The sequence below is a fragment of the Triticum dicoccoides genome, chromosome 1B, assembly GCF_002162155.2.
Source record: "Triticum dicoccoides isolate Atlit2015 ecotype Zavitan chromosome 1B, WEW_v2.0, whole genome shotgun sequence".
Classification (NCBI taxonomy): domain Eukaryota; kingdom Viridiplantae; phylum Streptophyta; class Magnoliopsida; order Poales; family Poaceae; genus Triticum; species Triticum dicoccoides.
Window position 1 is genome coordinate 711,680,652 of NC_041381.1, and position 10,693 is coordinate 711,691,344.

At 48.1% G+C, this 10,693-nt stretch overlaps 1 protein-coding gene across 1 annotated transcript; it reads right to left on the reverse strand.

Annotated features, from left to right (window-relative positions):
• Window positions 1-1,744: 1,744 nt before the first annotated feature.
• Window positions 1,745-4,898, reverse strand: LOC119351030. The gene is made up of 5 exons (XM_037618593.1): window positions 4,745-4,898; window positions 4,482-4,623; window positions 2,325-3,853; window positions 2,067-2,181; window positions 1,745-1,967 (listed from the first exon to the last, which is right to left on the reverse strand). The coding sequence occupies exons 1-5, from the start codon at window positions 4,789-4,791 to the stop codon at window positions 1,935-1,937; spliced, it is 1,866 nt and encodes a 621-aa protein (XP_037474490.1). The 5' UTR covers window positions 4,792-4,898; the 3' UTR covers window positions 1,745-1,934.
• Window positions 4,899-10,693: the final 5,795 nt, after the last annotated feature.

The following is a 10,693-nucleotide window of genomic DNA, read 5'->3' on the forward strand; positions in this document are numbered from 1 at the left end:
TGGAAAATTAGATCTATTCCACCCAAGAATGATATCAATGAATTTCAAAAGGCTATGAGAATCTCCATTGATGAGTGCAAAGAAAGAACCGCTAAGATGCATGCTAAACGAGATTGGTTTGTAAAAGTGTGCTCTTCTAGTTTTCGTGAAAATAACGATGAAGATCTTACGGTGATTGATGTGACTCCTATTGAATATTTGTTTGCCAAAATAAACCCTGATAAAGATGGGACTGGAGATGAGTCAACTTTATTTAAAAGGCGTCCCAATGATTTGGAGTTTGTAAATCCTGATGCAAAAATTGATAAAAGTGGGATTGAAGAGGTCATAACTTGAAGTAACGATGAACCCACTGATGTCGCTTGAAGCTACGTCAGTATTTACCCAAAGAGGAAGGGATGATGCAGCATAGCGGCGGTAGGTATTTCCCCTCAGATATGAAATCAAGGTTATCGAGCCAGTAGGAGAACCAAGCAACACAATGTAAACAGCCCCTGCACACAAATAACAACACCTCGCAACCCGACGTGTTAAAGGGGTTGTCAATCACTTTCGGGGTACGGCGCCTCAAGATAGGCAAAGGACGTGAGGTAAATTTGTAGTAGATTGATAGATCGAACGCCAAATAAAATCAATAAGAATAAATTGCAGCAAGGTATTTTTGTATTTTTGGTTTAATAGATCTGAAAATAAACGCAAGGAAAAACTAGATCGCAAGGCAAATATATGAGAAAGAAGGCCCGGGGGCGTAGCTTTCACTAGTGGCTTCTCTCGAAAAAGATAGCAAACGGTGGATAAACAAATTATTGTTGGGCAATTGATAGAACTTCAAATAATTATGACGATATCCAGGCAATGATCATTACATAGGCATCACTTCCAAGATTAGTAGACCGACTCCTGCCTGCATCTACTACTATTACTCCATACATTGACCACTATCCAACATGCATCTAGTGTATTAAGTTCATGGAAAAATGGAATAATGCAATAAGAACGATGACATGATGTAGACAAGATCCGTTTGTCTATTGCGTAGATATAGATCCCATCTTTTTATCCTTAGTAGCAACGATACATACGTGTCGGTTCCCTTTCTGTCACTGGGATCAAGCACCGTAAGACCGAACCCACTACCGGGCACCTCTTTCCATTGCAAAATAAATAGATCAAGTTGGCCAAACAAAACCCAAATATCGAAGAAAAAATACGAGGCTATAAGAGATCATGCCGCTATGACCGAAGGGCTTCCAACCGCTGCAAGTCTTTGCATCACCGACGCCGACGCTTCGGGGGGGGGGGGTGGAGGTGACATATTTGTATTACTATTCCTGTAATCTCTAGCCTTGTATAGCTGACTCCTAGAGATATGATAGGATTAGTTTTCTTGTCACGCAAGACATCTCGTGTATATATTGTGACCAACTCCGAGGAATACAATTGAGTTGCATCCCATATTCTTTCTACAATTCCCATTTTGAAATTTGAGTTTATGAGGTAGTATCTCATTGACATTGGTATATATGTTGTTTCGTCCACTCTTTTGCGCCACGCATGAAAAGTCTCTCGCCTCTTGAATTATATATAGATCGTATATATGAGAATGAAGAGGGCCGTCGGTTAAGCCTGAATGATGCATGGCATCTTTCGTTTAAATTTTACATATGATTTAGCCACTCTTCTCGCGTCTCGCGCCTCATCGAATCGACATACATGTACACAATCTTAGTAATCCTAAGATGGAAGAGGGAATCAATTGAACATGTCTTCTTTACATCTATTGACTTGATACAAACCCTTATCTGAAAAGAAGAAGAAAAGTTTTACAATCCTATGTACACAAATCGGCGCCCTTCGAAAAAACAAACGACACCCATCTAGCGATGGATACCACTTGTGGCTCTCACTTGATGCAAGAGTGTACCTACGATTGATCACTTGCATACGTCGCATTGAACGGGTGCATCCTACGTACATTTGATTGCATGCAGTGTCAACCGAAAGATAAAAATGAAACCAACGATGATATATATATAGAGAGAGAGGATAAGCAAAACTGATAATACCTCATGGTTTGGGTGCTTGGTGGTGGAGTTGCAGTGGCATGGTGCATGTTGTTTTGGCGCCAATCTAGTGACACGAAGCATATTTCGCAGCCTTGTCTGTGCGTGATTGTAGATGCTACACACACGTGCATATAGTTATCAAATGAATTAGTTGATGCATGCATGGAATTAGGTAGTAGCTAGCTACTCCCTCCCTTCAGAATTACATCCATTTATACGACAAGTAATTCCGAACGGAGGGAGTAGGTTGGTACGTACCTGAGCCTGTGCCTGTTGCAGGCGTAGAAGAAGACAAGGATGCCATTGAGGATACCCCTGATGGCCCGGAAGATCTGCGAGAAGAGGTCATTCCACAAGGTCTTGAGCGTGGTCATGTCAAAAGCGCTCTGTTGCGCCTCCGACATGTGGTTGAGCTCGAAGATGCTGCTCAGAGTCTCCCAAATGTCCTTGAAGAAGTTGTAGCTGTTGGACAGCACTGACCCCGCGCAGGCTGCGACCGCCACCACGAACCTCGCCGGCAACACCACCACCTTGAGCACCGGCCACAAGGACGACACCACCCGGGCGACGCAGTCGAGCACCACGTCGAAGGGCGCCCACACCACCTCTGCCAGGTCCACCACCAGGCCCCACGCGTGTGAGGCTAGGACGCCGAGTGTGGCAAGCAGCTGACACAACCCTAGGTCGGCCAATGGAGCGAGCATAACACGGAGCAGTGCCCTGGCGGCTTGAAGGAGCGTGAGCAGGCCCTGCATGAACTTGCGCAGGTTGCGGAGGAAGAGGATGGTGCCCAGGTACTGGATGCGGGTCACCATGTCCCACGTCTCGATCCACTCGAAGAGCGGGCCGCAGATGCGCGCCGCCGCGGACTTGAGCAGCGGCACGTTCTTGTATAGGTCGTAGAAGCCGATGATGACGGTGACGAGGGAGGCGAGCACGTAGAGGCTCCGTGCTAGGGGCCGCATCCATGGCCGGTACATGTGGCACAACACCGGGTATGACTGCAAGAAGATGACCCACGACGGCAGCCCAGACTCGAGCAGCGTCAGCAACCGGATGTCTGACGTGATGATCTGCCGGAGCTTGAACGGCAGCGCCGCGTCCCGAGACCGGAACAGGAGCAAGGTGTCATTGTACCTATACTGCTGCATATGCATATGCATATGCATATGCATGGGAACCCTAAGCCCTTCATCCTCCCCCTCCTTCTCCTCCTCCTCCTGGTCCTGGCGATCTGTGTATTTCTGCTGCTGTAGGTTCTTCCTCCTAGCCCTGCTCCGCCAGCTCATCCTCCTCCTCAACGTCGCCGCTCTCGGCGTGCACCTCTCGTCGCCGCTGCTGCTGGCTGCCATCATCATAACGTCGTCGCGAGCGTGTTCCTCTTCTCCGGCGGATGCCGCGGAGGAGCGATGGTGACGAGGACGATGATGATAGTGGTGATAGTAGAGTAGGTACCCTTGGAGGGAGTGCGTCTCGGAGGCGCGGCCGAGGAACCACTGAGACACGCAACCGGCGGCCTGCTCGGCACTGTAAAACTCCCACTTGTTGAGGTAGCGCGCCTCCAGTGCGAGGGACGTGTCGGTGAGCAGGTCGTTGTAGTAGTTGATGCCGTGCACGTCCCGCCATGACACCTCGAACACCAGGAACCCGTGGAGCAGCGCCGGGGTGGAGTTCGCCACCGCCAGCCACCTTCGCATCGCCGTCGTGATTTTTCTTTTGTCTGTGGTCGCCATCGCCGCCGCCGTGTCGGTGCCACTCCTCAAATTCACAAATGGAGACATCCTGTACTGCATCAATTGCCGGATGCGAGCTAAATCTTTTAAGCTTCAAATTTCATTTCTCTCCATTTATAGCATACATATACATATATATCTTGCTACGACAAATTAATAGGCAAACATGCATTAACCAGAGACACACTTGCTCTATCCTTTAATTTGTACTCCCTCTGTAAACTAATATAAAAGCATTTAGATTACTATTTTAGTATTCTAAACGCTCTTATATTAATTTGCGGAGGGAGTATATCATGCACATCATACTATATATCTCCCCTATGCATGCATAGTATGTAACGTACCATTGGGGTTGCATTATTTTAACGGAGATAACATCACTTATTATTTTGTAGGATCCATTGGGAGAAGAACAATCAAATTATTTTTTTCTTGAATTAGAGGCTATGATATATATGATACCACGAGTCTCTCTTTCTTCATATACTAGTACCATATGATATGATACACTAGGACAACTAAATGTCTAGTTGACCTACCATATATATGTGATGTTGTCGGGTCAGACTCAGAGAGGTTAATGCAGCAGAATCAACCAATTAATTAAGTAAGTAATAATGTACCTAGCTAATAAACCAAAAGGATGCATGTGATGTGAGTACCATATAGCTAGGGGTACCTTTGTGATCATGAACTGCCATAGCCTTGCGGATCTGGACTGCTTGCCGGTCATCCATGGCTGGTTGTCCACAAGAATCAACACCTTCTTGCTCACCGGCGCAAAGTAGAGGAACGCCCGGGAGATATAAGACTGCATGTCCCTGCACCAAATTCGCAATGCCTTATTGCCTTATTAACTGGATATATCACCGGCCGATCGACTCGACCAAATTCATTCTTCACACGTAGGTGGAATTAATTCAATTGGTTTACCGGCCGTACCCAATCTGCAAGCTTGTCAAGGGATATATATCCGGCAGAGGATCCATACAGATGGCTAGCTAGCTAGCTGCTAGGATGACAACACCACATCAAATCAAATCGTATAAATCCGATTAATTCTTCCAAGAGATCTCCATAGGCTCATTGTCGATTGCAAAAGGTTGGATAAGAGAGAGAAAGTCGCTCTTCTCTCCCCCCAGCACGCCGGTGAAGGAAGGAAGGGAGGAAGGTCCCCCTTCTCAACTCCATTTTTAGGCCTAGCTAGATGATCCATGCGTATTATTAGATGCAACGTGTTTACTAAAATAAAATAAGGTCATCATGAATTCATGCATGATATGCTTTAATGATCGCAACTAATTGTTCACGAGGTTTCCCAAAATAGAACCACAGGCTTGCCAGTGTAGGATATTTTTATCATCGAACAAAACCCTAGCTAATTAATCATGAGCAACACTATTGGTCTCCTAGGACAATGCATAAAGCTTACCTTCTTGACCAGTTGAACCACTTCGATACGGCGGTGAGCATACACATACCATCGCAGTGTCATCCCACCATTGCTCATGGCATGAACATGCTCCATTCAATCACTTGCACATTGTCCATTCCCACTTACACTCCGTTAAGTACATCACGTTAGGACAACCAGCAACAATAGACCATGTTGCACAACTATAGCTCGGGCCATCGTTGCATTTACGACCAACGAACAAACGAAAGCCGTTGGAATGTGAATTATACTTGTCATGCTCTATGAAACCGTGCATGATGAGCTTCACCGGAAAGAGTTGAAGGGAGTCATTTCAAAATCGACTTTGAAAACGCCCTGGATAAAGTCAGGTGCTCCTTTCTTTCACACATTCTCTTTACGAATGCGTTTTCGGTTAACTGATGCAAGTGGGTGCGACGTTTGTCTTAGTATAGCCCTCAAGGTCAATAACGATGTTGATAGCTACTTCGAGACTCAAAATGGTCTTCGCCAAGGTGACCCCTATCGCCTATTTTGTTCCACACTATGACAAAATACTACTTAATCTTGTTGAAAGTGTTAAAGTAGTCAGTCAGATTAGTGGGGTGATCCCTCATTTAGTAGAAGATGGTCTTTTCATTCTACACTATGCAGATAAAACACTGGCATGATGAAGATCTAAAACTCCGGATCACATCACATCACATCAAGTTGATCGAGTGGGGAAGAAACCCGTCGGTCAGAACTCGTAACCGCCATCCAGAGGACATGCCGGCGCGTTGAGGCATGTTTTTCTCTAGAAAAAAAGGCATAGTGGCATGTTTTTTCTAGAAGAAAAAGACATGGTGGCAATTGGAAAGCTAACACGGAGTCCATAAGGGCATGTACAATGGTTGATAAGATAGTCTTATCTTAAGTCTTGCATGTAATTAAAAGATGACAAAAAAATCACGTCTACAATGGGTCATCTCTTAGCCTTATTTTTAATAACTAGTTATTCCAAAAAACATGGTGAGACATATTGTGCTAAGAGATCATCTCATGTATTCTCTTAAATAAGAGAAGACAAACCTTTTCTTATGAGTTCTCTCTCCTTCACCTCATTATTTATCCTACATGGCACTCCTAAGATAGCACCATTGTACATGCCCTAAGATCAACTCCAACAGTGGCACAAAAATTTCGCGCCCAATAAAAGTTTTAGCGCGCCACTGTAGCATTATTATTGTGCGCGGACCAACATTGCTTTAGCAGCTACCCAAAAAAGGGCGCCCAAAAAGCGCGCAGTGTAAACAGTGAAGCGCGCGCAAGACGGCGCCCAAAATATGCTGCGCGCGATAGCGTTTTTCTGCGCGTGCCCAAAAGTTTTTAGCGCGCGCACTGTTTTGCAGCGTCTGTTGAAGCTGTCCAGGGCGCAAAAAAGAAACATTTTAGCGCGCGGAGCATTTTTTGGGCGTTTGTTGGAGATGCTCTAATGATGAATCAACCAATTATCCCCCACGACCCTGAATCAAAAAAACATTATCACCCCCCTGACTGGGAGGCAGGGGAAAATGGCGGCCACCTCCCATTCGGCGCCGCCGCCCGCCACCGCCGGCGACTGGCCCCACCCGACCTACACTGAGGCAAGCTCTCCTTATCTCCCCCCACCTCCCTTTGCAGTCTCGTCTCTCTCGTTTCCTGCTGATGGGGAGCTAGATCTCGAACGCAGATGATTACGCAGGCGCTCACCAAGCTGGGAGGCACCTCCGGCCGCATCGCCATCGCCGCCTTCATCCTCAGCCGCTTCACGGGCCTCCCCGCCACCCACGACAAGCTCCGCCAACCTCCGCCACCTCGTCTCCGAAGGCGCCGTCCGCGGCTACAGGTCAAAATCGAGATCTTGCTACGCCTTCCCCGCCTCCGATACGCGCGGTCGTGGCCAGCCCTCCAAGCCCAACAATAAGGATATGTAGGATCTCGATTTGGAGGATGGCACAACCGCAACTCCCCTCCCCAAGAATCTCAATTTACATGAATCCAGTGAGATGATTTGGCCGGCCCGGCAACGACGCAACTCCGGCTCCGGCTCCAGCAGAATTATTCTGATCCTGGTTTGGATAGTTTCCAGAGTAACAGCAGCAGTGGCGAGTGTTGGTGTCAAAACCGGCGGATCTCGGGTAGGGGGTCCCGAACTGTGCGTCTAAGGTTGATGGTAACAGGAGGCGGGGGACACGATGTTTACCCAGGTTCGGGCCCTCTCTATGGAGGTAATACCCTACTTCCTGCTTGATTGATCTTGATGAATATGAGTATTGCAAGAGTTGATCTACCACGCGATCGTAATGGGTAAAACCCTAGGAGGCTAGCCTGTATGATTATGATTGCCTCTATGGACTAAGCCCTCCGGTTTATATAGACACCGGAGGGGACTAGGGTTGTACAAAGTCGGTTACAGAGAAAGGAATCTTCATATCCGGGCGCCAAGCTTGCCCTCCATGCAAAGGAGAGTCCCATCCAGACACAGGTGAGAGTCTTCCGTCTTGTATCTTCACAGCCCATCAGTCCAGCCCATGTTAATAGGCCGAACCCCCGAGGACCCCTTAATCCAGGACTCCCTCAGTAGCCCCTGAACCAGTCTTCCAATGATGATGTGTTCAGCGCGCAGATTGTCTTCTCCATTGCAAGGCGGGTTCCTCCTCCGATTACTTCAAAGTACCTGACTTAAAGAGCAGTATTCGGCTTTCCATTTAATGTCGCACCCATCGGCTTCCATACCTTCATCACTCCAGCTTCCACGTGTCGAGCGAATACGAGAGGTCGGGGTATTTTTGCATATATCACCCTGACCATGTAAGAAAGGCATATATTTAAAGAGATTGGGATCTTCAGATCCATTCCACACCAAGCGAGGAATCCTCAGAGCTTGCTAGGAGAAACCATTCCAACATGGCTAGTGTTCCAAGCTCTTCCTCCCGTCCCCACGGCCCCGGAAAAGGAGATTGGGATAAATGTTCCATATCCCACGGCCAGCTAGTGAAGCTGCAGACACAGGGAATTCTTCCCCCCGCAGATCTAGTCCCCGTTCGGGTAGGATTGACTTCCTTCAACGGCGGGGCTCAGGAGGAGAATTTCCCCAATCCATCCAGGGGGTACGAGTGTGCTTCGTTCCCTACTTGTTGAGAGGCGTTGGATTTCCAATCCACTAGTTCCTTTGAGGGCTTGTGGAGTATTGTGGCGTCCAACTGCACAATTTCACTTCTGCCTCCATCCTGCACATCACGGGTTACGTTGCTCTTTGTGAGCTATTCCTAGGTTGTGAAGCCCATTTTGAATTATGGAGGAAAGTATTATGCATCGTCCCTCGTAGCCAAGAGGGATCAATATTTGAAGTGGGTGGAGCCAAGGTATGGCGCATCGCCGGGACCGGATACCTATTTGGTACGCCGAAGAAGGCATCCGAAGAGTGGCCTTCCAAATGGTTCTATATCAAGGACATCGCCCTTCCCGACCCAGTCCAAATGGGTCTTCCCGAATTTTCAAGCGTTACGTTGAAGAAATGCCACAACTGGCGCCCTCGGAGCCTCGAGGAGGAAGATAGCACAGAAGTCCATCAATTGATGAGCAAGATAAAGACGCACACCCAGTCCGGATTATCAATAGTCGAGGTAATGGCGACTTCCATAGTACGAGGGGTTCAGCCACTACAATATAGAAGGCTTCCCATGTGGCACTATAATGGGGAAGATGACGCCTCCTGTTAGGTTGGAAGGGTCAGAACACCCCCGCCGCTTTGGCCAAAACACTGGCCAAACTAGAATTCACTCGTATTAAGCGCCGAGATAGATTTTCTATGTACAATCCTCCTAGCTGGGTGAGTTCCAATCCCACTACTGTACTGAATCTACTCCCTAAGTTACTTTCCATGGGCATTAATCCATCCATTTATAACAGGAATGGCGGAAGATCACCAAGGGGCTCCACAGCCCCGCCCCCTAGCCAGAGGACCACAACCAGGACCTTGACCCCGGATTCGAAGAGGATCCAGACATATTCGTGACGCTCGAGGATGGGGTGTTCTACCAGGCGAGCTATGACGACACGGAAGTGGCCATCACCGCCGACTATCCCGGTCTTCTCCCTGCCTCACATGTAAGTAATCAGGAGACATCTCCTCCGAAAGAGCTTCCTCATTATGCCTCACCCACCGCACTATCTCGTGCTCCAAAGGGGAGGTGCTTGGCGCGCCATCCCGCACCAGAGGCAACTCCAAAGAGAGCGGCGCCTGCACCAGGAAAGCTTTCGAAGAGGAAGGCAAGCGAAGACACATCGGAGCCGTCAACAAAGAGGTATGGCTTTGTAAATATTCCCTTTGGCAGTCACATCCAACTATGACATTATCCGTTCAGGTCTTATCAAGAAGAGCGTTCGCCGGACTATCTCCGGGAGTCCTGCCAGTCACGCTCCCAACAGCCAGGTTCCAGACCCTGCCATGACGGCGAGGGCTGATACGGGAGTGCCACCGGATTGTCCTTTGGCAGAGAATTCGGATGATGTGTCCATCACAAACTCGGAAGTAGAGGGCTCCATGAACCATCGGCGCTGGAGAGCCACTCTTTGCGACCCCAGCTTTACAAAAGAGGCATTCAGTTCCTTTAAGCACGGCTGATGCATATATGTGAGCTGCTCGAGACGGGATTGCCAGAGCCACAGACCAACATTTGAAAGATATGCAGGTGAGCTCACATTGTATAAACCTGATAATCATATACCAGTAGCCCCTGAGACTTGAAGCAGTTGATTCAGGTGATTTAAGGATCATTGTAAAACCAGGTGCTTACGCAGAAGAACAACATGTTGTCTCAAGAGCTCGACAAGTGTCGGACCCAGCTAGCTCCCGCGACAGCCGAACTAGAGAAATCCAAGAAGGCATCGTCTGGTAATGTGTCCCTCCATCGAGAAAAACAACATTTTATACCAGCAATGCTAACACAGCGGCATATCTTATGGCAGGATTGTCAGATCATCCGGTAAAGGCACAGGAAGTCGCACAAGTGGGTAAACAAGAAGACAAAAGGCAACAGGTCGTGGGCGAACGTATACTGACACGGGTCAGGGAGGAGGAAAACGAACTCCAGGATTCTAACACCCAGCTGGGCGAAGAATTGAAAGATGTGCGGGCCCAGCTGGCTAACTCCGTGAAGGAAAATAAGAGGCTGCGAGGCGGCATATTTAGTATGTGTTCAAACTTACCTCCATGTAATTTTGTGAGGAAAGGAACTGACAGAGTTATGTCTGTAGGTATGCTGACTGGCCTTCCTGAAGAGGAGATGTCTAGATCTGCGGGCGATCTGCTACAAGAGCTGTCGCAAATGCACGAGCGAGCTTGGCAAGCGATGCGAAGTGCTGCCAAGGCCTATGGCCTTCGGCCTCCCCTTCAGGAAATATGGAGGAGCTTGTACAGCTATTTAAGGGAGCGCGGCGGCATTTCCGATTAT

What these genes read in the sequence shown, in the direction of transcription:
- LOC119351030 (XM_037618593.1), bottom strand. Translation starts at nt 4,791, where the DNA reads ATGGATCCTCTGCCGGATATATATCCCTTGACAAGCTTGCAGATTGG. An exon ending in TTGACAAGCTTGCAGATTGG is followed by an intron (nt 4,624 to 4,744) that starts GTACGGCCGGTA and finishes AATTTGGTGCAG; the next exon opens with GGACATGCAGTCTTATATCT. An exon ending in TGCAACAGGCACAGGCTCAG is followed by an intron (nt 2,182 to 2,324) that starts GTACGTACCAAC and finishes ACGTGTGTGTAG; the next exon opens with CATCTACAATCACGCACAGA.